The sequence below is a fragment of the Colletes latitarsis genome, chromosome 4, assembly GCF_051014445.1.
Source record: "Colletes latitarsis isolate SP2378_abdomen chromosome 4, iyColLati1, whole genome shotgun sequence".
Taxonomy (NCBI): domain Eukaryota; kingdom Metazoa; phylum Arthropoda; class Insecta; order Hymenoptera; family Colletidae; genus Colletes; species Colletes latitarsis.
In genome coordinates this window covers 28,378,230-28,405,810 of record NC_135137.1, presented here as the reverse complement: position 1 = coordinate 28,405,810, position 27,581 = coordinate 28,378,230, and the positions used below count along the sequence as shown (strand labels likewise).

The window sequence follows — 27,581 nt, the reverse complement described above, 5'->3', positions numbered from 1 at the left end:
AAAATGTTTATTAACAACTTTTAAGAATGAAATTCTATTTTAATTTTGCGACCTTTGATGCTTTTATCCTTCTTTTTAAACATTCTTTTGAAGAATACATTGATATTCCTGTATATTTATAAGGTATATTTATTTACGTTGCATTGTGTATCGAGCATTTCTTATTACAAAAATTTGTGTTTAAATTGTATCTTTGACAGTGGACAATTATTAATAATCTGAGCTGATTTTATGTAATTCTATTTGGACCCTGTTCCAAATGTCAAAATAAGATCACGAGTGTCTGGAAATTAAACAAGCTTCGAACTGATTTTGTAGCAAATTTGAAGTTTTTGTATTGTTACAAAATAATTTCATCTGAAGAATACCGAATTCTTGAGAATGTCGTAAAATTGATAATTTTGGTGCACTTAATGTAGGATCTTTCTTTATTTCTTTTATAATTTTTCTTTTATCTCGCGTGTCTAAAATTTTTCGTTGGCCTCATTGCGGAATAGATTCTATACGGTCTTCATACTTAAATCTTTTAATAATATCTCCTACTGTACTTTTACTAATTTTTAGCATGGCTGCAATTTTCTTATACGATTCACTTTCTGCATTCTGAAAAATGACAAAGTGGCGTATGTTGTATGAAGTGCTCCTCTTACGTCCCATTATTACCAGTGAACTTAGTGAATATCTATACACAATTGATTTTCTGAGGCTTGAGGTAGTTTACACAGAGTGTAATGTTTGTAAACATACCTCACAATCATATTAAATGTCACACTAGCTCACGCAAATTGTTACATTTTGAATATTATTGTCACATTAAAACTGTACATTGTTTTGTTAAAATAGAATACTTAGCAAACGTTAGTAATTATATAAATAAAAATTATGCTTTTATCAACTAGACCCTATACAGTAATGTAATTTAGGATTAATTTTTTTTTCTTTATCATGAACAAAGTTACAATGCGACAAAATAAAAATTGTTTAGTGTCCGAATATTAAAGTTATTCACACTTAGATACACCAATCGAAAAAGTCAAAAATGCTTCGCTGTTTGCCTTCGAGACCAAATGAACACTTATTGTTAGTTTCTAGAACACTTAGCTACAGAGACAGGAAGAGAAAATATACAGGGTGTTCGACCACCCCTGGGAAAAATTATAATGGGAGATTCTAGAGGCCAAAATAAGACGAAAATCAAGAATACCAATTTGTTGATGGTGGCTTCGTTAAGAAGTTGTTAACGTTTAAAGTTCCGCCAATACTGAATTTTTTTCTCGAAAGTGGGTAAGATTTCGGGAGTATGTCTGTTCACCAAAAATAATTATAATTGACCCCCGCAACCGAAAATAATTTTTCCAAAACGATTTCAAATATCTTTTTTTCGCCGAAAAATTTAGGCACCTACCCCCCGTCGATTTTTCTTAAAAATTAGTTTTTGATTTTTAATAATTTCGTTTGACGTCATACAGAAAAATTGTCTAATACTTTTTTGGAGGTACCTATGGGCTCTACTTCAGAAAAAAGTTTCATTGAAATATATTCACTATTATAGGAATTATGGCTGTTTGAAAATTGGACCATTTTTATAGGGTTTTTCTAATTTTGAGGGGACAAGGACCAACTTTTCGAATATTTTTGCGATTTGTGCATATTCTCCATCAAAATACGCGTAGTTTGCTTTTTTAAACATTAAAATCGTCCAATCCGTTCAGAAGTTATGACGTTTTAAATATTCGCATGAAAATTCGGGCAGACATTTCTGGCCAGAAATTATATTTTCGGTAAGGAATTTTTTTCTCGAAACTGAGTAGGATTTCGGGGGTATGTGTAATGACCAAAAATGATTATTATCGACGCTTGCAATCGGAAATAATTTTTTTAGGACGATTTGAAAAATTTTTTTTTTCGTCGAGAAATTTCACCTCTTACCCGAATTTTTTTCTCGAAGGAGAGTAGGATTTCGGGGATATGTGTATTCATCAAAAATGATTGTAATTGACCCCCGCAACCAAAAATAATTTTTATAACGATTTGAAATTTTTAAATTTAATTGTTAATAACTTTTTAACGAAGCCTCCATCAAGAAATTGGTATTCTTGACTTTCGTCTTATTTTAGTCTCTAGAATCCCCCATTAAAATTTTTCCCAGGGGTGGCCGGACACCCTGTATACCACGACGTTTTGATTCTTGTATCCAGCTTACATTTCATGAAATCTGACATAAATAATGAAACAAAGTACTGTTTGAAATTTTTTATTTGGAAATAAAGATCTCCTCCGTGTAATGTGACACAGGATGTTGGTGACCTAGCAATTAATTGTTGTAGTTTCCAGAAACCAATATTTTCTACAAACACTGCAACAACTAGGTCATCTGTTTTATCCATAAATAATGTAAACTCTACGTAGAGTCGAAACATTTCCCGGAATCCTTCGGTCGCGAGCGTTCCAATAAGGAGGCAGAAGAAGCGTCGGTGGCAGAGATACCGGGCCATCCCGTACTACGAAAAACCACCCGGCGGCATCCGCGTTCGCGGTCGACATATGGTCGCCCCCAGGAACGGTAGCAGAGAAACTCGAGCAACAGAGACGAACTGCCCAGGCGGTGGTTCCGCGTATTTTGGGACTACTTTTTCGAGGTGTCACCCCGGTTAACGGGGCCGGGCCATTCGCTCCTATATGATGGGGAACGATTGTCAGGCCGCTCAGGTATCGGGTACACGTGTTTTGCGATAACGCACGCGGCAGCACGCACGACAGACGGACTACCGGGTTGCGATATGGCCTCGTTAACGCGACACGTAATGTCAACTCACGCGGATGCGTTCACGTAATTGTTTATACGCGACGTTTGTACCGTAAACGATCGCCACGGTCGGATTTATTTCGGTGAGATATTGTACAGTAAGGCCTCAATTAGACGGCGAATGAAATGCACAAGGGTCGCGAAAGTGTTAAATTGAAATTTACACAAACCGTACGGCACACTAGATATTTTTAAATTGTATACAGTGGGTGTAAAAAGTATTCGTGCAGGACTAATTACAACTAAAATGCTGAATAATGATGTTTATTAAACAAACATGTTACGTGTATACTCCAAAGTCTGTAGAACAACAATATCAAGTAAACAGAAAATATTTATATTGTTCATATAAATATCAAGAAAAAGGAATAAAATGACGGAAATGAACGCGTAATAATTATTCGTACAGTTTTGTTGTCATTATCAAGTGTACAAGTAATTTAAATATTTGTAATAAAAACAACAAATAATTGTGAAATTAATATCTTTAATTAGTATTTAGTAGGGCTTCCCTTTGATTTTATTATTGCAGCTTTCTAGGTATTGAATTAACTAAAGCTTAATTGGACTAATCAAACGTTTAGTATGAAGCTGATCTTCCTTTTGCCGTTATTACAACCCTAAGACGGTTTTCTTATATCTAAATATCTATCTGTATTAGAAATAATAGTAAGTGCAATTTGGATACATTTCCAAAGTTGATATTCTGTTCTTTGTCTGAAGAGAATATGTGTATTGTACAACGAAATGTCTATTAGATGTTTGAAGGACTGTTAGTAGAGGTCTTGAAGTTACAGGTCAGAACACGTGAACAATAATATTATTGAGAATTTATAATACATATATGATTCTATACAATGAATTGTTGTGGCTTGCTGTATGGGACATTCAATGGTCGATCGAGTACTTGTGAGAGAGTTACAGGGTAAGTGTAGCCCTCTACTGGCGAGTGCGGGAAGTGTCACCGCAGAATTGTGAAATGAATTTTGCTCATGAATCTTTGAACGCTTATATCTTTTTTGTAACGCATTTTCGGACATAAGTTTATACGAACTTTTTTCATCTATTTGACCTTAGTAACACGTAGTATAAGTTTGGTCCCAACCTTTTTGGTCAACCTGTATTTTGTTTTTTATTATTTGAGGAAGGTATATCTTGTTCTTTATGAGATACATCAATCGAAGAAGTCAAAAATGCTTTGCTGTTCACCTTGGAGACCAATTCTTATATTTGAGTCCCAAATGAGCACATTTTTAGTTTCTAGAACTCATAGCTACAGAGACAGAAAGAGAAAATATATACCACGACGTTTTGATTTTTGTATCCAGCTTACATCTCATGAAATCTGACATAAATAATGAAACAAAGTACTGTTTGAAATTTTTTAATTGGAAATAAAGATCTCCTCCGTGTAATATTACACAGGATGTTGGTGACCTAGCGATTAATTGTTGTAGTTTCCAGAAACCAATATTTTATACAAATATTGTAGCAGCCAGGCCATCTGTTTTATCCACAAATAATGTAAACTAACTTAAGCACAGCGGTAGATCGCAATTTTCTGAAAATCATGTATGAAAATAAAGATCTGCAAGAAAACATAAACGTACGAAAATAGATTTTTTGGAGAAAACAGAGCATATAGACGTTACAGAAGAACTTGGAAGATGAGGATTTTAAAATTAGCCTGCATTATTTAACATTAATGTAATACTCAATAAATATTACACTATTATATTGTATTATAATATTGTATTTATATTGTGGTATTGTTTTATTGTAATATTGTTTTACATTGTATTTAATATTTAAAACGAATATTTTTAAACTTAATTACCATATTATACGTGGGATAACTGCATAATTTACAGTTCATTTATTTTAATAAAATTAATATTTAGTGAGACATTCGTTTCGTTTTATAACTTCGACAAGTCTTTTTATTTTCAAATAATCGATGACCATTTTTTACCATTCTTCTTGCAACCTATTTTGCAACCGTTTTGTTTGTAATGTTCGTCCACCGTCATATGACAAGTATTTTCTTAACTCTTTTCTAAAATCACTTTGTCTTCCGTTCAAAATATCTCAAGTACTCTTTTTCCCAGAAGAGAATAACAAAAGGAATATACGTATCTGAAACGTTCCATTTCAAGATAAAATGCAATTGCACCTGGAGAAAATAGCAAAATCATAAAAAAATTTCGTTGCACCATTGCTGTTTGCTGTATCAGTTTCTCCAATCATCAACGAAACAGGAACTATCTTAATTGCGTGACGTACTACGTACACAACATTAACTTGCTAATGCTCATCTAAGGCAGTGAAAGATGAGTAGTAAATACAGTTACATATATTAGTAACTGTCAATCTTGTTGATCTACAGCCATGTCATGAATCATAAATAGCGTTATGGGCGCTATGATCTTCCTAGTAATGATCTCTTCGAGTATCACATAGAAAATGCTGAACTATGACCTGTTACCACGCTCGGGAACGATTTGTATATCTTTATTACACGTCTAATTTTGCATTATCCATTGTATTGCGCAAATACGCGACATAATTAAATGTTTGCATCGCAATGCGAATTTAACGTTATAAATTGATCCTGAGTGTCGAAGCTATCATAAATACCAAAGTGATAAAGCGACGATAAACAATAATTAGACGATGAACATATTTTTTCAGCGTTTCAATTGACACGATCCTCCATTAAGATAAATCTAACTTCTCCATAAACGCTCACGCATTGAAACTGTCGAACGCAACATTAGAATCAATGAACACGATCCAACAGATATTAGAAGAGAATAGAAGATCTATAACCTACGCTTTCGCAACTTCTGTACTCAATGAAACCATACGCGGCCTGTACATTCTAACTTTCCTATCGACGAATTAATTAACACCGATAATCGAGAAATATGAGTGACACGATATCGATTACTCATCTCTATTCAAACGCGACAGACATCGATATCAACCGCGTGACGCGTTCGTGTCGGCGATGGAAATTGAAAGATTCGAGCCGCAGAACGAACGGGACAATAGAGAGCCGATAAATAATTCTTCGAATCAATCTTGGAAGACAAAATAGGAAAATTCATTATAAGTCGAATGCACCGTGTCAAGTGCGATGCCTTACACTCTCATTAAGGTAACGAGTAGCATCCGCGGATCGACGTGCACAATCGAAGCGCGCGTGTATTTGCATGTGCGCCTATCAGCGTCATGTCCAGCCCGACCTCAATGACGCGTCAGCGTCATTGCTTTATCATTGATTAATTAGTTCCTTAATTAATCAACAACGAAAGAGCATTCGACGCATGCAATACATAATTACAGCTGCGAAGAGCATCCAGGATGATTACAGTTATTCTCGTCTGTCTATTAATAGACGTCGAATCAAAGAAATTTCGGCGCTGTGAATTCTTACTTCACGCTGACAAATTCGGAACTGTTTTTGCGTAATAAAATTGGATCGATAGACTGTGGATCTTTATGCAAATTTATATTTTTATTGATAGAATTAATGAAATGGAAGCTTCGTAGAGGGTTGTCTATTTTTGTTGTCTCCGGCGACTTTTGCCGGCGGAGCGATCGTTCGCATCTGTTTCTCGTTAATAACTTGAAAACGAGCACGTTAACGCATATTTTCGCTTTTATGGTACTTGTGCACTTTAAAGTTCTCTATCTGATAGGCTAGTCGCTTTTTTTTATTTCAAATTTTGACACTTTTTTTCGTTAATAACTGAAAAACTAGCACGTTAACGCTTATTTTCGCTTATATGATACTTATCTTACGTATTTCTTATATTTTTGCATATTGAGTGTATTCTGTAGTTTATCGATTTTTTTTTTATTTTTTGTTCCTAGAAAAAAAGAATAGTAAAAAACATCGAATTTTAAAAATTTTGGTACGAATGATAAAGACATATTGCTGAAGATTTTTCCCAAATTTGATGTCAATCGATTAGAAGTTGAGATATCGTTGCAATCATTTGGAAAAATGTGATTGTAACAAAATTCTTATACATAATATTTGTTATATTTATAAATACGATTTCGTAAAAATTGAAATTATGTTCAAGTTTGGAATTTACTAAGTAAGTTATAAATAATTCTGCCATTTCTGCCTTTTACACGTGTTTAAAAAATTATAGAAATTCTTAAAATATATTATACACTTAAAATATATTAGATAATTATAAATATATATATTGTTAACATTTTCTGATAATATGTTTAACAAAATAATATTTCCCATATCAAATATATAGATTCTAAGAGATTTATCAAAGTATGACCTATTTAATTATAAATATTTATCCACATTTCTAACAGTTGCATTTATGTTGGAATATTTAACCCTGAAATACTATAATGGGGTATTGCATCCCTCACTCATTTTTTTCGTCGATTTGTTTGCAATTCTCACAAAGTATATGTAAGTATACAGTTGAATTACTATTAAATGGTTTTATATTTATAAAAAAATTACTAAATAATAGAACAAATTTATTTTTTGCTTTTTTATTCAATACTTGATAATAATTTTGTATTAATAAAATGATTAAATTAAGGCATACATAGTTTGAAAAATGTTATTCTCAATTTTTATGAATGGAACTATTTTTTTATCCAAATTTTTCTGATTCATTATTCTATTAAGTTAGTTTCTAAATTAGGATTAACATGAGTTAAATTGTACCACAGCTTTATTTTCTGAATCTTGCCCTTTCACGCTACTTGGTAAAATTCATCTTTGTACATTATTTCGTTTTTCAACAACAACAAAAACGTACATCATTATTTTATTCAAAAGAGGAATCATTTAGTTCATCATTTTTCACGTTTATTTTAATAATTCTAGCGAAACATTCACACCACTTGTCGGGGAGGTGCTACAGCAAGAAGCTATAAAATCCTCTTGAGTGACGTTTACGATGTGAGAAAAATTTGTCTTTCCGGCCATAAATTGAGTTTCAATGGCAGTGATGCCATCAGTCTTTAATTCTGACCAGTAATTAAACCATTTTTTCCAAAAATTCTGTTCATTAAATATGAATTCTATTGGGAATCCCAATAATTTATAGGACACTTCAAGTTCCACAAGAAGATTTAACAGTTAGAAGTTAAACAAGAACGTTTACAAGTGACACCCAGAACAAAACCAAGTGCTACAGCAGAACCCTTAAGAGTATCGGAACAGTTATTCATAACAGAATTCTGTTGGAAATTCCAATTTATAGAACACTTCAAGTTCCACAAGAAGATTTAACAGTTAGAAGTTAAACAAGAACCTTTACAAGTGACACCCAGAACAGAACCCTTAAGAGTATCAGAACAGTTACAATTACACGAGAACATTGAAACGTTAATTGTTAACACCTGTATATATACAGGGTGGGGCAGTAACTATTAGCACCTCAGATATCTTGGAAACTATAAGTTTCACAGAAATGTTGGCTAAAGTGATTGCACAGTACGAAGGGCGCTATTGGGTGGCGATAATAGTTTATTTGCAGGTGGAGGTACTTCGGACATTTGAAGGTCACATCCATTTTTTTAAATGGATCGGTATGTTTTTGCTTCCATATCACGATAGAGGATCTTAAAGTTCTATAATTCGAGTTCAACGACCTATTACACAAGGTCATTGAAGGTCATAGAAAGTAGAGAAAGGCGATAATACTTACAGTTTTGGTAGTAAATGGAACATACGTATTGTCAACAGTAGAGGAATGCGTAATGCTTACCGTTTACTTCACTGAGAATAAACACTGCTTGAAGGACACTTTAATAGTTTGCAGAGTAAGATAAACATCATAAGATTAGTATCGATAAATCGGTCAATCCGGCACGATGTATCCGTTTGAAGAGCAGGTTGATATGCTTCTTATTTATGGCGAATGCCAACAAAATTCTGTAAGGGCGAAAAACTTGTATGCTGAACGATATCCACATCGGTCTCAGCCTTCGCGTCAAACATTTAAAAATGTGTATGATAAACTTAGGCAAACCGGCAGTTTAAGTGTTCGTAAAAGTGAACGCCAGAAACGAGTAATTAACGAAGAAATGGAAATCGGTGTGCTCGTTAGTGTGTCTAGAAATTCTCATATTAGTTCGCGACAAATTGAACGCGAATCTGGCATTAGTAGGAAGAGCGTACTTTGCATTTTGCACCGTCACAAATTTCATCCGTATCACGTTAGTCTTCACCAAGAATTGCATGGGAACGATTTCATGAATCGCGTTGAGTTTTGTCGATGGGCTATACGTCAGATTCAAAACAATGAGCTTTTTTTTAATACCGCCTTATTTACTGATGAAGCAACATTCACAAATCACGGGAATGTTAATTTGCATAACATGCATTTATGGGCAGCGGAAAATCCACATTGGCTGCGACAGGTTGAACATCAAAAACAATGGTCTGTGAATGTATGGTGCGGTATCATAGGTGATAAAATTATTGGACCTTATTTTATCAATGGAAATTTGAATGGCAACGTCTATGCTAATTTTATTAAGGATACATTGGGTCTTTTGCTAGAAGAGTTACCTTTATTTACACGACAAACCATGTGGTATCAACATGATGGATGCCCAGCACATTATTCATCGATTGCGCGAAGGGAACTCGATGAAAAATTTCGAAATCGTTGGATTGGACGCGGCGGTCCAATATCGTGGCCAGCTCGTTCACCAGACATAACACCTTTAGATTTCTTTCTGTGGGGAACACTGAAAGAGAAAGTGTACAAAGAAGTACCAACTACATCTCACGATATGCAACAGCGAATTATTGCAGCCTGTGCATCAATAAGTTCTGACGCTGTAAGACTTGCAAGTCAATCAATCGTAAAAAGAATCCAACGTTGCATTGACAGTGATGGTCATCATTTCGAACACCTACTATAAACATGTTTCATTTACTACCAAAACCGTAAGTATTATCGCCTTTCTCTACTTTCTATGACCTTCAATGACCTTGTGTAATAGGCCGTTGAACTCGTTTTAAGATCCTCTATCGTGATACGGAAGCAAAAACATACCGATCCATTTAAAAAAATGGATGTGACCTTCAAATGTCCGAAGTACCTCCACCTGCAAAAAAACTATTGTCGCCACCCAATAGCGCCCTTCGTACTATGCAATTACTTTAGCCATCATTTCTGTGAAACTTATAGTTTCCAAGATATCTGAGGTGCTAATAGTTACTGCCCCACCCTGTATATTTGTTAATAAATTTACAGTATTTATAATTAGGTATTGGACTTATCTATTACTAAATAACGCGGCTCCACGAATGTTATGGGTGCCTACAAATTCCATTTGATGTTTTCTCCCAAAAAAACAAACACAGCAAAATATGTTAGTTACAGCATCTGTACAATTGACTTCGATTGTAATAAACGTTTCTTCCAGTGGTGGAAACAGATCTAAGCAAAACTTCAGCGTGTAATTCTAAGGTTAAATCCGGATTCGTCAAATCGAGGTACCGTCATAGTAAATTTTTCCCCGCGAGTCACAAGTCGAAACGTAGCTAATGCTAATTCACTCACCCTGCGCATTTCCGGCAAGAATGTGTATAACTTCCGGAAATCTCAAATTACCCGTGCGTCAAACCGGCTGGCACTTTGTCAGAGACACCGGTTTCGTTTCCAGCGTCAGAAATACGCTCGACTACCGATCCGTAGGAAAACAAAATCTCCGTGAGCTGTCAATTCACACCGGCCGTCGCCTGATTCAATTACTCTTTCCCTGGTGCGGTGACACCAACCCCCCAACCACGGTTTACGTGGCTTTTGAAATCGCTTCGCGATACGACAAAGAGCGAGACGAGATCGGGGAATGAATTTTTACGGCGCGCGTCGTCGTTCGTAACTGACGAACAACTGTTTCCACAGAGGAGCAAGGATGACGCTGCGAGCCGACGTCGCGTTATAATCCGCAATTTAATTCTAGAAGAAGGCACCGTGACACGGCCAGAACCGTGGCCTATTAAACCAAAGCTGCGACGACGCTGTTTTACGACCGGTTTTAAAAGCCAGCGCGTCGCGGGAGAGCTTGATGCGAGGTTCCTCGCTTTGATCATTCTCCAAATGCCCGTGAACGCTAAATACCGCTAATGCCGCGCGCGAATTGATCGTGACTTTAGGATCTGTTCGCGCTCCACGCGTACACGGGCCTGAGAACGGTGCACGATTTCGACCAGGTGTGGGAAACAGCAGCGATACCTCGTTAATGCTCGCGGCGCGAATCGTTATCGAGGGAGGTGCACCATTCCAGGAATCGTCGACTCTTGCCTCTGTCGAGGGGTTGAGCAAATAAATTTCATTTGTCGAAAGAAATCTTTCAGATATGCCCAACTTCACACGTCAACTCAATTACGAATGAATAGTTTGTGAGATACACTGATCCCAATCAGTTGATTAATAGTAACAACCAATAACTTTATTTATATTCAGTCGAAAAACTGAAAATGTATAACAGTTTCTTGGAATGTTGAATATAAGTGTAAATCTGAATCTGTCGTTTTCTTGGACGTTTTAGTTTATTTATAATTTTGTATAGAGCTTTCACGATATGGGTGAATCGTTCTGATTCGGTGGTTCCCCACCTGAATCTTGTGTAGTAACAGTCTCTGTTATGCTCGATCGCGTTGCAAATAAAAGCGAAAGACACTGAGAATCAGTGGAATAGAGAGAAACGTTCAATGTTTGTTTATTCTACGGATTCTAAAATCGTTCAGAAGTTAAAGTTAAGCAGCTGTTTTACGAATTGCATGATTTTCGTATGGTAGCTCCATTTTAAAATAGTGTTTATCTATTAATTAATCAATCTATTTTTTTAGTACGTTCAAAATATAATTCTTCGTGTTTTCAAACTTCGATTTTCACGTTTTCAAGAAAATACGGTTAGTTTTACGTATGAAAATTTAATGATCAAGCCTGAATTCATCTCATCAAAATTAAAATCAACACATTTTTACATTTACGAAGTATTCATAAAACAAATCTATTCCTTTTCGTGGCCATTCCTTCTACGAACAAATTCAAACAAAATTAAATAGTATACGTTTGAAAAATTACATTAAATCGTACGTCAAGGGGTTAAATTGTAATTTTATTCATCTCACCTTTCATACACGTTGAATAAAAAAATATTCCATAAAAAAAATTAATGACCTTGAAATGTCCTTGACACTTTCACCCAAGAGAAGAACCTCATACATCCTTCTCCAACTGTATTTTCCATTGTTTTAAATTATCAACTCATTCAAACGAGTTGTTTTAAACCTACCTCTCATAAGATGAAAAGCAAAATTTATCTTTGTACAAACAACGTACGGAATATAATTGTATATATGTAAACAGATTTCTCTAGACCTAAGCGAGCAGCGTAGAGGTATACTTTGCATTTGAATTTTTCTTTTTACGGAACGAAAGATTATTTATTTGCTTGCCTGCATATTCTAAGAACGTGTTATTGTATATGTGCAACCTGAAGAATGCAACACACTGACCCGTGCATAACGCGTTTTAACAAAGCAAACATCTCGCGGCTCGATTAGTAGAAGGATGCGAAGTTCGATCGTTAGCAACGCTTTTCGGTTCTAGAAAAAAAAAACTCCAACTGTAGAACACCGAGAACAACAGTACTTCGTAATCCGTTGCTATTAAGCAAAGGACACGAAAGTCATCAGAGCATGGTGGTCTATTCGAGGGCAGTTAGACTCGCCACATCAGGAAGCGGTGTCCTCCGTAGGCACTCAAGGAAGAAAGGAACAGCTACACGTGACGTCGATACTATCTCTTATTGTCAGGTTTCTTTTGTTAAATTCATTTCACGGGTCACCGTAAAATATTTCCATGAGAATAAAATAATTTTTGTTTGCTTCCAAGCTAATGGAGATGCCACACGATAGCCATTTTGGAAATTCTGATCTTTAGCTTGCTGAACTAAATTAGCACGTGGTTAAGTCTGGATACGATATGGGTTATGTTCCATTTATGTAAAACTTTTCATTTTACGTACGTATTCATTTGGCTAACAAAAGCTACTATAGACATAGTATCAAAAGATAGAGGATTATACAATTTTGTTCGTATTTCTAAAAATTACGCCGTTATTTGTATATAGATTTTCTTACAAATGTCTGAAATGCATATATTTGTGACTTCTTGAAATTTGTTAACAGTTTTCACAAGATATGATTGTAAAATAGTTATAAAGAAAAATGATGTTTATGATCTGATTTTTGAGCTTTAATGAAGGTGTAGAAGGAAAAACAATTATTTATCTACTATTTGAATTTATTGAATGCATTGGTCACAATATAAATTGATGATGTAAATGATTTATTTTTTAGAATTTAATTATTATTGGATTTGTGTTTTTATTTCACTTGGCGTAGACAGTAGTATTCGTTCATTTAATTGTATTTTTATTTAATTTATATTTATATATGAAAATGACAGTCGAAGGCAGAAAACGTTTTTTAACAAAAGGCTTCTCAGATCACGTATAGTTTTGATTCTTATTAAAGTTATTAGTTATTGACATTTTCGAGCGAAACCTTACAACTTTTAATCCCAGTAATTAATAAGAACATGACAGACGAAGACCAGAAAGAAGAAAAATCGGATATTGAAAAATCAGATTAAGCAGACCGCCATTGTTACTATATCAAATGTTCAGCTTTTTTTTATATTCATTAAAAATTATATGCAATAATTACATCACATTGATTCTGAATGCTTTTTATTTCGATGAAATGGTTCACAATTATGTCAATTTTTTCAAAATATTAAATGATTACGAGGAATTAAATTTGTTTTAAAAAACTGACGCTTTCAAAGAAGATATATGAAATATTATATTACTTTTCATTATTATGCAAAATGTGATAAATATATTTAATCTAAGATTTAACATAAATTTAAGGATATATACTTTTAATAATTCTATTCTCTAACTGGTATTAAATTAAATTAGAATATTCCCTTTCTAGGTATGAACTTTTGTTATTAGATGACTATTGTTAAGATCTTCGTGTCGAAGTCTTTGGTTTGAATTTTTGTTACCTTGGAAACAATTTAATTTAACAAAGCAGACTCTTCTATTCGTCATAATGAAGAAACAAGATAAGATATATAAATTCAATTATACGAAAATATAGCATACAGTGATAGAAGTAAAGTAAAATAGCAAGATTCAATTAATTTGAAAAATGATTATAAAAACGAAAAGTGATAAGTGTGTTTAATGTAACGTACTTTAAAGATTCAGCGTAAAGTTGTAGTAGATCGACAGGTAATATATAGATTAAAGACTAACGATAAACGCACGATTCTAAACTAGGGCATAGCATCAATTAAAAAAGTAGCAGACGATCTTAATGAAAGTTTCACAGCTTTCCATAACGTATTAGAGTGTAAAATTCTAATGAAAATTATGTAAGTAAAGAGTATAAAGAGTAGTATGTTTGAATAGATTAATTGAAATGTTAATAAGTCTGAAGAGAAACGAAGGGAAAAGAAATATTGTTTTAAAAATTGTAAGCATTCGTTGCTTTAGAAATAGCTTGAAGGTGGTTCGGAGCAAAAAGATAAAATTTTGTCTACAAAAATAATGATTTTATAGAACACATATAAATTTATAACAGGGAGAAAATTATTAAACTCTTTTTGTCTTACTTAAATACGAAACAAATCTTCCAATTAATTCAGATAATCGTAATGCTATTTTCGTGGATATTAATAAAAAATAGTCAACATCAAAAATTAATTTTATCTCAAATACCCGAATTCATGTTCTCATTTTTTTGTTTTTATATTGTACATTAAAATACATAACCTGAATTAATTGTAAATACAACAGTGGAAATTTCTTTCCAGATTTTTTACAAAGAATCCAAACATTCTATTCTTTAAAACAACGAGATTTTATTAATTTTCCAAACCTTTTATTGCATCTAGTTCAAGCTCCAGTCATTTTTCAGATTAGATGAATAATGTGTTTTTACTGGGAATGACGTAATTATATTTACCATGGTAGCACCATTTTCTTACAATGTCAACAGCTTATATCTTCAAAATAATTATTTACTTTTCTCAAATGATTCATGTAGCATAATAAAATAGGAGTAAAAAGGTTGCAAAACAATAAATATTGATTTTATAATATTTTAGAAATGTCTTAGCTTCTCCATAGATTAGACTACTCCTTGATTTAATTTCAAAGTTTCTTCTACGAACGAAGCTTCACGAAAGAAAACCTAATTACAATTCGACTTAATTTTAAGCTAATTCGGTAAAGAGAGAAAGGGTAAACTTCTTGTGGCTGTGAAAGTAATCTAAACGATTCAGTATATTCATAAAAAAATTAAATTCTTTGCAACATATCGAAAACCAGGGACGACATTCATCAAAAATAATATCAATCGTCTTAATGTAAACTTTTGAAATCTTTCCAAGAAATTAAACTTTTTCACAAACTGTAAATACAAAGTAAACTTTAAATAAACTTTTGAAAACTTTTGAAATTTTTCCAAGAAATTAAACTTTTTCACAAACTGTAAATCTAAAGTAAACTTTAAGTAAACTTTTGAAAACTTTTGAAAACTTTTGAAATCTTTCCAAGAAATTAAACTTTTTCAGAAATTGTAAATCTAATATTCGAGTGGTTGATGCACCGCTATAGAAAACTAACAATGAAAATAATTATCATATTTCGATTCGATGTAATGTTCTTGGTAAAATAGAACCTGTTTTTAGGCGTACCGAAAATCTCACCGTAGACGGTAGAAATTATGAAACATCAGGTTAAGATGTATACACGGAACTCGACTGGTTGGCAAAGTGTTAATTTTGTGCGACGTGCACCGCAGTCAAATGGTTAAACGGTTGACCCTCGAGCTTTCACGTTTGCGCACGAGCTGGTAAACGTCTTCGAGCGCATTTGAATGTGAAAATCGTGGCGTTCTCATATTCCTCCGTTTCTTTTTCCCCCGATCGCCATGTCCCACGGTTCGAGGTGGTCGTGCCTCGTTCTGGTCCGAACGTGCGTCCCATGCGCAACCCACCGATTTTGTAAATGAGACACTTTTGTTGCCGATCGAAGCATAGGTTTTACCGTAACGACCAAAAGGGTAACCTCGGTTAACTGTATTCCTTTTGAGTCCGTTATCACGGTCGATGCACTTACGTAGATCGCGATAAACGTTTCGATAATTGATACGATCGCGATCCTCAGTGGCGGCCATTTGCTTAAACCGCTTTGAAAATCATGCAAAAATATCTAAATTCCGTTACTGTAGACTTTAATCCTTCCATTCCAAGGATTCAACAACATTTATGTTTATTGTAAGTGATTGGAAAAACGTACATCCTTGATAAATTTCCTTTCTCTCAAAACATATATTTTCAATGTTTATATTTAAACTTCAAATCGTGGCAAAGCTACGTGTTATTTTTATATCTTCTTGTATTATTTTCCAAAAATCTGTGCCTTCGTAAAACTGAAAGTGAAAGCTGAATTCAAAAAGAAAAAATAACGAGAGAAAACATCCATCGCGGCATTACGTAAAGATGACATCTCGCGAAAAGAATTAATTAGGCGCGGCATCGCGGTAAACAGAACACACCTTGCGTGGCTATTCATTTTTTCGCGATTAAAAATACCTGAAACATCGAACATAATCTTCTCTCGTTTACAAAAATATTATTTTCTACAATTGTTTGAGCATTGTTCAATTTAAATTTATTTAACGAGTATTAACCCTTGCATTCTCAAGTTATTTAAAAGCTAGACAAAATAGTACCATTAACATTTTAAAACGATTTGTAGATTATTTTCCTGTTACATTTATTCCATATATATGTGTATAATTGATAATTTCCATTGCAAAGTTGTTATATTAACCCTATGCCATACAATAATGAGTCTGACTCGTAATAAGTTCTTGATATCAAATTTCACAATCACTTTTACGAATAAATTTAAACAAAATTAAATAGTATACGTTTGAAAAATTATTTGGAATTAAATTGTATGTTAAGGGGTTAAATATTAATTCTGGAAAGGATCATTATTTTATAGAGCAAAAGAAATGTTTGTTTCTTACTCCTAAATACTATATACATCCAAATATATGCTACAGTTTATACAAACCTAAAAATATATATTAAAATATAGATGGCAGTAATAATTTTCTTCGTTTAATTATAAATATGCAGTCGTACGGGCACAGTGGAAATAAAACGAAGTTTAAAAAGTTTGATAAAAACCGCTATTGGAAAATTTGTGGCTCGCAGCCAACCTAACCCAGACTTCGTGTTTCTGGCTAATGATCAGTATTGGTTCATGTCGGTATATTGAAATATGAACATGAACATAAGCAAAATAAAACGCAGGACGTCGCGTCGGTACGATTTTGTGGCGAGTATGTGAGTAACGGACGAGCAGTTTCCAAAGAATTAATTAAGACTGACGTGGCTTCAGATTCCATTCATTCTCGGTTTTTAAAGCTTTTAATGAGATTGCCCTCCGGAGAAAGGAGAGGAGAACCAACTCGAATGAGTCTCTCCGCGTGTTTCCTTCAGCCGGAACATCTACGGTCTTTCTCCTGTTTCTGTCGACAAAAGTACAAGGACACTCTTTTTGCAATTTCATTTCACGTATGAATATATATATAGAAACATCTTGTCCGCAAGATCGATGATGGATCGTCATCAAGTTTTTGTTAGATTGCACGAAATAAAATTCTCTTTTCTTTAATCTTTTATAACGAAGATTATACAGGGTGTTCGGTCACACTTGGAACAAACTTTAATAGGAGATTCTAGAGGCCAAAATAAGACGAAAATTAAGTGTATCAATTTGTTGATGGAGGCATCGTTAAAAAATTATTAACAATTAAATTCGAAAATTTCAAATCGTTCTGGAAAAATTATTTTCGGTTGCGGGGGTCAATTGCAATCATTTTTGATCATTAGACATACCCCTTTTCGCGTAAAAAATTCGAGTAGGTATGGAATTTTTCGACAAAATTAAAAAATTTCAAATCGTTCTAAAAAAATTATTTTCAGTTACGGGGGTCCATTACAATCGTTTTTGGTCAATAGACATACCCTCGAAATCCTAACCAATTTCGAGAAAAAAATTCCTTACCAAAAATATCATTTCTGGCCAGAAATGTCTGCCCGAATTTTCATGCGAATCTTTAAAACGTCATAACTTCTGAACGGATTGGACGATTTTAATGTTTAAAAAAGCAAACTACGCGTATTTTGATGGAGAATATGTACAAATCGCAAAAGTATTCGAAAAGTTGGTCCTTGACTCCGCAAAATGAGAAAAACCCTATAAAAATGGTCCAATTTTCAAACAGCCATAACTCCTATAATAGTGAATATATTTCAGTGAAACTTTTTTCTGAGGTAGAGCTCATGGGTACCTACAAAAAACTATTAGACAATTTTTCTGTAGGGCGTCAAATAAAATTATCAAAAATGAAAAACTAATTTTGAAGAAAAATCGACAGAGGGTAGTGTATAAATTTTTCGGCGAAATTGAAAAGTTTCAAATCGTTCTGGAAAAATTATTTTCGGTTTCGGGGGTCAATTACAATAATTTTTGGTAAATAGGTCTACCCCCGAAATCCTATTCACTTTCGAGAAAAAAATTCAGTACGGGCGGAACTTTAAACATTAATTACTTTTTAACGAAGCCTCCATCAACAAATTAGTATTCTTGATTTTCGTCTTATTTTGACCTCTAGAATCTCCCATTAAAATTTCTCCCAGGTGTGGCCGAACACGCTATATATTAAATATATTACAGAAAAAAAGAAAGTTGAATCATTGCAGTTAGAGTTGAGTATATTTTATTTTCGATTATCAAATTGCTAATTTTAAATTACATTGAAAACGATCCTTGGATTTTGTTACTTTTTATCAAAAGCCACAAAAAATGAGTACAAAATTTGCTTTCTTCAATCGTTTTCAACATAATTTTAAAGGATGAAACTTTCGAGGGTAGCTTCACCCCTTTAATTCGAGTTACTGTTGTTTCAAAAATACGTATCCCTTATTTTTGGTAACCCAATGAACTTGCAAAATTTCAACGAAACAGGATGGGCAGATATTTGGCGGATGTTCCTCATTAGCATCGAGCGAAGTTGGATGTAAAAAAAAATATAATAACCAAAGATGGCGGGGATACATTGAGTGGGATTCCTTATTGGATTGGTTACTTCGGTAATTGCACGAATTTCAATGCTCGCAGAAGCTTCCATTCCCCTTTTTTAGCAACTATTGGGGTTCTACTCTGTATATAGGGTGAGTTACAAGAAATGGAACACCCGAATATCTCTGTTAGGATCGAAGATAATGTTAGAAATAAAGCGTCATTTGTTTCTGCGCCACCTAGAGTTCTTCTAACTTACTACTATTGTACCGTGTGTCTTTTGTCTCTAACGAAGCCTCGTGCTCATTAAAAAGTGTGTTACTGAGAGGAAGTCGAGTTTTGCTCATTTGAACCCCCCCACAGATAAGAGAAAATGTCAAAAAGGAAAGTACTGTTTAAGACCAAACCCCTCGAATTGCCCACGGAAACGATATTTTGTTTTTGGGCAATTGGAAACTAGCATACCTACAATTTCTCATAGAACTTATTCTTACAGCATCGTTAAAATTCAAAGATCCTGATGAAATTCATTTTCTTCAACATCTAATTTTGAGAATTAATTTTGTTTAGCTTTTTAATGAAAAATCATGTACCTGTAAGAAAGCAGATTTTCTGTTCGACATTACCTTCGATGTTACGTAAAGATATTTCTTTAAACAATACCACATAGTTTTAATTTCAAAGTAACCGATCCCAAGGTGACTTCTATGACATAGAATGTTATGGCCTTAACATTTATCGTGATTCACTAGGAACTTATCTTGCATCATTAGCAATTTGTTGTGATTGACTTACAGTTTACTGTAGGTCACGTGAAACCTAGCATGGATCATTTAAAATTATTTGTGGTCCAGTCACAATGTATCATGATACCTTTGACAAATTTTGTCAAGAATGGAAACTTCCTCTATAAACCATTTGCAAACAAACTCACAAACATTGCCTTTTACATCAATAATACACAATTTAACTACATATTTTTAAGATATTGTTACCAGTTTGAAATACATCGCTACTTTCGGAACCATTCGTAACGTGTGTTCAGTTTTATTCGTCGGTGTTTCGTTCTCGTGATTCAGCCTGAATAACCCCTAATTGATGTTCTCGGTGACGAAGAGAAACTTTGCACGCCGCTACCGTACAGGATCAGGTCAACCTTGTATCCGCGCAAACCTTGCGCATTCCGTGCATCCTGCGGTCGCGCTATAATAATTCACAAATTGTGTAACCGTTGCATCTCGATGCACCGACAAGAGACACCTGCGAGAGGGCCGCATTCCTATATGCACCGTGAGCGTTCCGCTTCTTCGACGTGTAGAAGGCCGTGCGAGATAAGTCGAAGATACGTTTCTCGGTTTGAGAGATGGTCGTCGAGATGAAACTGTGAGCACTAACGTAGCCGTGGTGAATCGCGGATCGTGAAATCACAACGGTACGGCACCGGGAAAACGAAAAAGGAGCGAATACAGTGGGCAATTTAAACGATACAGATGGACAAATTTCTTAAGAAACGTGTTCATGAATTTTTTGTCTCTATTTGTTTTTTATACATATTTACGGGTTTTAACGATAGTATAAACACATCGTAATACAATAATAATGATTGTTTTTGTTTATGTGTTTTTGTATTTTTGTATTTTTGTGTTTTTGTGGTTGGTGTTTTATGTTTTTGTGTTTTTGTATTTTTGTATTTTTGTGTTTTGTGTTTTGTGTTTTGTGTTTTTGTGTGTTTATTTTGATGGTATGGGATTACAAATTCCATTTCTCTTTTTAACTATTCCGCGGTATTATTCAAGAACCTCTCTTTTGTGCGGTTACATCTTGTCCATCTTTCAGAAAGTTTATAACAGAAATTTATAATTTTATTCGTAACAATCTTCAATATCTTTTCTTCAGCATATTCGACATCAAAATAATTAAGAATATATGAATACAGTTTCTTGTTCTTGTAGGAACTCTCTCTTTTGCTGAACCATATCTCGAAGAGAGTGCTACGAGGTATGACATAGCTTCCTGAAAATACATATTAAAACTACAGAGGCAGACAACCAGATTTTGGCCAGATTAGTGCATTAATATATGTTCCTTAAAGTAATTAAAGAATTATTACAGATTAAAACGGAAATCAAATTGTACACTTAATTAAATCAATAATTTTATAGAATCTAGATAAAATAAAGATATCTCCTTTAATAGGATGTACTGATGTAATAAATACGAACTAATAAACGTATAACCAACTAGATACTACCTTTTCTATTAATCATAGCAAAAGTTATCACAGAACACAAACGATATTTAATATTTCATAAATGTATAGTACGTATAATGTGAATGAATAAAGTGTTATTTTATCTAGCAATCAAACGATATTCATGTTAGGCATGTTACAGTATATATGAAATTTTATAGCATTTGCGGCTGTTTCGATAACATTTTCATTTTGTCCGCCTAGATCTATGAAATTAGCCACTGTGCGACGGCCTAACTGTACTCGTTTCGAGGAAACTCGCTAGAAGATCCGCCGGTTTGTCGTGACAGTTTAGAAAGTCGTTGATTTTGTTGTGATAGGCTCCGTAGAATCGCGACACGTTACGATAGTTTAGAAAGTTGCATTGTGACGGCCACTGAAAAACGGGGGATACCGTCGTCATTGTTTCGACGATCGAAGCTACCTAAATTTCGAAAGAGCACCATTTTTGCTATACGTTGAGCAAAACACATTTCAAATTCATTTTCAATGGAAAATTGATTCAAAATTAAATGTTTTCTACAAGAATATTTAATCAAAAATAAATTTGTTTTGTTATTTAGTAATTTTGTTACGGATATGAAACTATTTAGCAATACTTTGACTATAAAAACAATTTAAGTATTCATACCAATACAAATCCTATGTGTTGGGAAAAACTCATTTTAAATTAATTTCCGATAGAAAATTTATTCAAAATTAAGTGTTTTTCACAAGAATATTTAATCAAAATAAATTTGTTTTTTTATTTAGAAATTTTTTTACGGATATAAAACTATTTAGTAATAATTTGGCTATATAAATAAATTATCCAAATCATATGAGTGAACTATTTTCAGTTCACTCAGGTCTGTATAATAATATATTTTCAAAAGTACAATTATAAAACAATGTTTGTGGTTTGGTAATTTTATTGTTAGACTACCCAGAGCACAAGTTTTTAGATTTGGATTAAATTATTGTATGCATAGTTTATGGTTCAGTGCCACGTTTTTTAGCCTTAATACTAAACCTACCCACAATTCGTGTATACCCATTCCTACAATGACTATGGCTACGTACTTCTAATTTTTGCATTATGTTTGTAGAAAGTTGGGTTTTGAAATTTATTCGTAATATCTTTACTGTTATGTCACATATTTTTTCTTAAAGCATGCATTTTAAAAATCAGTACAAAAATATTCAATAATGATTCTCTAAATGTACATACTTAGTATTTTAACTTCATACTGAAAATTTACAAACCTCGTCGAAATTTCTTAATTTACATCGAATAGAAGATAAAACAATCTTAGAAATGAATTTTATTTCACGTCGATAGCGTAATTAGTTCCGTAGATATAATAGTTTTTGTTTCAAATCGATAGTGTGGTTAGTTTCGGAAATATAAGAGTTCGAAGAGTTTGTTTGCTTTTCATTGTTTACGTTGCGAGGTCATTGACCTTACGTGTTTGTAGTAAATAGTAAACAGTAAACATAACGTCACGAGGTCATTGACCTTACGTGTTTACAGTAAATAGTAAACAGTAAACAATACGTCACGAGGTCATTGACCTTACGGGTTTATAGTAAATAGTAAACAGTAAACATTACATCACGAGTTCATTGACCTTTTCTTTCCCTCCTTCCATTATTGGTACATATTGTCTATTTACACAGGAAGCTAACCGGAATTTGATACTACATTTTGTCTCTTATTTCTATTCATCGGAAATGAAAATATAGCACTTTGTTTTTTTAAAAATATGTTTTCTTCAATACATAGTTTATGTAATTCCTATCTGATAAAAATTAAATTTGAAAGCAGTTTTAAATAACTCTAAAAATTTAACGCAGGAAAAGTCGTCCTAGGGTTAACAAGGAATCATATTTCTCTATTCTAGTATAATTAGCAATGAAAATTCTTTTGCATATTCCAAAAAATAATACATTTAAAGATGATTTAAAATATGCAATATACCATGACATTCCATTTTTCAGAAAATGTCATGCAAATCGTACACCCTTTTCTTCTAAGTACAAAATAATCTGCCTCGACACTAAACCTAGAAAATTCATGCTGCTAATTATAATTTGTACAAAAGCATTACTTTTTAAGTATTACAGGAAAATTAATTTTCAAAGTAATACATAGTAGAAAATGCCATATTTTGTCATATAACAAATTGATAGAATTTTATAGATCCTTCGTTCAAGATATAAAATTAATTTATTACAGAATTTATTAAAACTTGAACAGTAAATAGCAACTGATGAGTGAAGAGAAATGGCTTCCCAGTTTTTCTTTTTCTACTTACGTGGGATTTTCTAGCTATAAGGAAACACGAAGTGATCGTTAAACTTGTCTTCGGATAATCAAACACCTATTAGCATAAGAAAATTGATGGAATTTATTTATCTCTTGGGATAATCATAGAGCTATGAATCCACTAGATGTAACGAATCGCACTTTCCTGTCAACAGGAGCTACAATTTGTTTGTAATGTAAAATTATGATGTCGCTTTTAATCCTTTTTTCGTTGAAACCTGTGTTGCGATCAATGATCACGACTGTATTATACCACGATTACATTAAAGTTTACTCCTCAAATATGTAGCTAAGCGTGTATTTAGAATTATGGTATCGAGAAATAAGTATCTACGTACGTCAGTGTCTTGTGGAAAAATTTTACTAACCATAGGATATCAAACAACCATAAATATCGTTAAAAATCTGTAAACTGAATCTTTTTATTCTTGATATAGAGGAAATGGTAGGAATGTGTGATACCCTTTTTATTTGTTTACCTAGACTCAGAGTAGTCAAAATTAGAAACTTTGATGAACAAATTTAGAGAATTTCACGTGAAATAAGCTGCATGAATATAAATATTGAGAACCTTATAAAACCTTTGTCTAAATTGATGCAAAATCACACATTTAGAGAATGGTGCGATAATACGAGACAGTAAGACATTTGATTTTAACTACGTTTACTTGGAAATTCAGTTACGCGTAAACGATTCCTACTTAATAAAAACATTTTTTTACATTATTAAGAGGCTACTAAACTTCTGCAATACAGCAGTTTTTCCTCCTTGATGCAGTTAAACACATTATATAAAGAATCTCTGCATTACTGCGCAAGAAAATTTTTTCGAAAGAAATTTTCTTGAATTTTTCGAATAATCCAATTGTTTTAATTAATTATTAAGGTAGTAAACAAATTATTTTTTGATATATATTATTGAGCCAATCCTGGCGGCACTGCAATGCCAGGCTGACTCGCGACAGAGGTGGAGCAAGCCCCAACAGCTCCGTCAAATTCCAAAAATCAGATTAATATTCTGGACTCCCCGATGGGGAGTGTATCAGATATTAAGCTGATAAGAACAGATACTACACTTTGATCTTAGCCATCAGGCCGAGAAGCGATACCATAGCAGCGTTTTCCAGTCTATATAACGTGAATAGGATGCAAACTTCGCAGCGAGAAGCGATCGACCGCGGCGTCCGCCTAGCGGTAGCTTTCCGAACTCATCGACTGTAGCGCGAGCACAGACGGACTGGGTGCTCAGGACCGTACCTACAGGAACCTACAAATTACTAGATGGACCGTAACTTCATTATTTCCTGAAAAAATTTTGTTTCTCATCTTCCGTTAACGAAAAATTTGATTTTCAAAAAATTCGAAAATATTTTAACCGGCGCTTTTTTGTCGAAGTTATCAAGTGACCACGTTTGTTTTTATACAGTATAAAGCTCTCGAAAGAATTAGTAATCTCTAATTTGTTCAGATTTTTCGAAGGGGTGGAACGTAGTCAAAAAAATAAAAAATGATTACAAAATGGTGAAAAAGCTTTATATTGCCTTAATTACTTACGTGACCATGTTCATATTTTTACAGGTATAGCGTAACATTATGACTATTAATGCGTAATTTTTTCAGATATTTTGGAAAAGTGCGTTATTGTTAAAGAATTATCAATCCATATTTCGCAATTTTCCTTACGGAAAAATTCCGAAACATAAATTAATAATTCTTTAACAATAACGCACTTTTCCAAAATATCTGAAAAAATTACGCATTAATAGTCATAATGTTACGCTATACCTGTAAAAATATGAACATGGTCACGTAAGTAATTAAGGCAATATAAAGCTTTTTCACCATTTTGTAATCATTTTTTATTTTTTTGACTACGTTCCACCCCTTCGAAAAATCTGAACAAATTAGAGATTACTAATTCTTTCGAGAGCTTTATACTGTATAAAAACAAACGTAGTCACTTGATAACTTCGACAAAAAAGCGCCGGTTAAAATATTTTCGAATTTACATCGAAAAATTCTGAAAAAAATTCTCGAATATGTACATCAGGCGATAGAATAACCATGATTTTTTTTATAACTTTTAATTGACCAGAACGGGAGATATTAAAGATAAACCAAACAATGATTTTCACCCCGTAATTACCCCTGCAGTAGAGATACCGGGTTGAAACTCTGTGAAAAGGGGGTCCTTCGAACCATCTATCGAGTGGTATTAACCCCGTTCACTTTGGTTTGGGTACATTTTTACCATGCTTATTCGGCTAGACCCTTTAGACCCGAAAATACAATTTTCTGGCAAAACATCCTAAACCTATTATTAGATAGGATTCGTGCGAGTGTTTGGTCGTTCCATCTGTAAACTTCGAAGGAAGAGAAACCACAGAACCGCGGTTTCGATGATTTTCCCTTCGATTTCCGTCTACCCTTACAGACCCCGCACATCCAATTAACCAAAATAAATGGTCGCTCCTCCTCGCTCGGGCGATTACTAGCGACGGTTTGTCAAAAATGCAGAAACCTTGAAGCAATCTACAAATCTGTCAGACAGCACGAAAAAAAATATTGGGATAATTTCGATCAATTTAAAATGATGAAAGGCTTAACTACGTAATTAAATCACGAATCTCGAACCGCATCATCGTACTCCAATATCGAATGCTTCGGTGTTATATAGATCCGTGATACAAGCGATCCTGTTTCGGCGACGCTTTTTCACGCGAATTAATCGATCACTGACCAGTTAATTGACACGGACAGATTCTATCACAAATTACCTCGCTGTTTCTCGGGCTCGTGTTCGACGATGAACGCAGGGACAGCGGTGACCATTTGATAATCGGCCTCGGCGACGTCCTGCTCCTGCTCCTGCTTCGTGGTCAGCAACGCCTGCATGGCGCTGGCGTCCCCGCAGCTTCTCCTGGTGTACTTTGTCCTCGAAACCCTCAGCAGGGCGGCTGGGCCGATACCCTGACAGTTGTCCCGCGGCGTCGACGTCCCCGGCGGCTCGTCCAGGGTCGTCGGGCTCGACAACGAGAGAGCGACGTCGTCGGCGCTGTGGCGCCTCGACTTCGACAGCCGCTTAAACATCCTTCCGCCTGGAATCAAACAAAATTCAATCGAATCAGTAACATTTATTTATTTATTAAACGAAACACCAATCTTTTTAGATGGGGTTTAGAGCAGCGCTACTGAACCTTTTTACACTGGTGATTTACCTTTTTCGGGGAATAGAAAAAAATATAAAACTTTAATTTGAGTTCAATGTTTATGTAACATTCGACTTCGACAGCTTCAACATCCTTCCGCTTGGAACCAAACAATATTCGATCGAATCAGTAACATTTCAAAAGCAACATTTATTTATTTATTAAACGAAACACCAATCTTTTTACGCGGGGTTTGGAACAGCACTACTCAACCCTTTTACACGGGTGATTTACCTTTTTCGGGGAATAGAAAAAAATATCAAATTTTAATTTGAGTTCAATGTTTATGTAACATAGGAACAGTGTCAAACTAATAAATAAATAAAATAATAGTGATATGATAAATATGAATTTTAAACACTTAAATATCAAAATATTAACTTGTATATTATATGTACAATAGAACAGAAAAATAAATTTAAAAAAAATACAAACGTACGAAATTCTGATTTCAATGACTGTTTAATACAAGAACAGTGTCAAACTAATAAATAAATGTTAATAAAATAATACTGATATGACAAATAAGAATTTTAAACATATAAATATCTAAACATTACAATGTAATAAACATTTACTTTTGTACTAAACATTTATGTTATATGTACAATAGAATAGAAAAGGAATTAAACAAAAAATTACAAACATACAAAATTCTGATTTCAATGTTTATTTAACACAGAGGCAGCACCAAACTACTAAATAAATAAAATAATAGTGATACGATAAATAAGAATTTTAAACACTTAAATATCAAAATATTAACTCGTATATTAAATGTACAATAGAACAGAAAAATGAATTTAA

General features: G+C 33.7%; 1 protein-coding gene and 1 non-coding gene across 3 annotated transcripts in view; both read right to left on the bottom strand.

Moving 5' to 3' along the window:
• The window catches only part of LOC143341140 (uncharacterized), a 226,877-nt gene that overhangs the window by 9,075 nt on the left and 190,221 nt on the right, over nt 1-27,581 (bottom strand). For both annotated transcript variants that reach the window (XR_013079562.1, XM_076763831.1), the window contains exon 3: nt 26,343-26,663. Coding sequence is in view for 1 of the 2 variants with exons in the window: in XM_076763831.1 (XP_076619946.1) it covers nt 26,343-26,655 (313 nt within the window). In the remaining variant the exon portion in view is untranslated. The remainder of the gene's footprint in view (nt 1-26,342; nt 26,664-27,581) is intronic.
• LOC143341553 (U2 spliceosomal RNA) lies at nt 24,479-24,672 on the bottom strand. Its single transcript, XR_013079651.1, has one exon. It is a non-coding gene; the product is annotated as a U2 spliceosomal RNA (small nuclear RNA).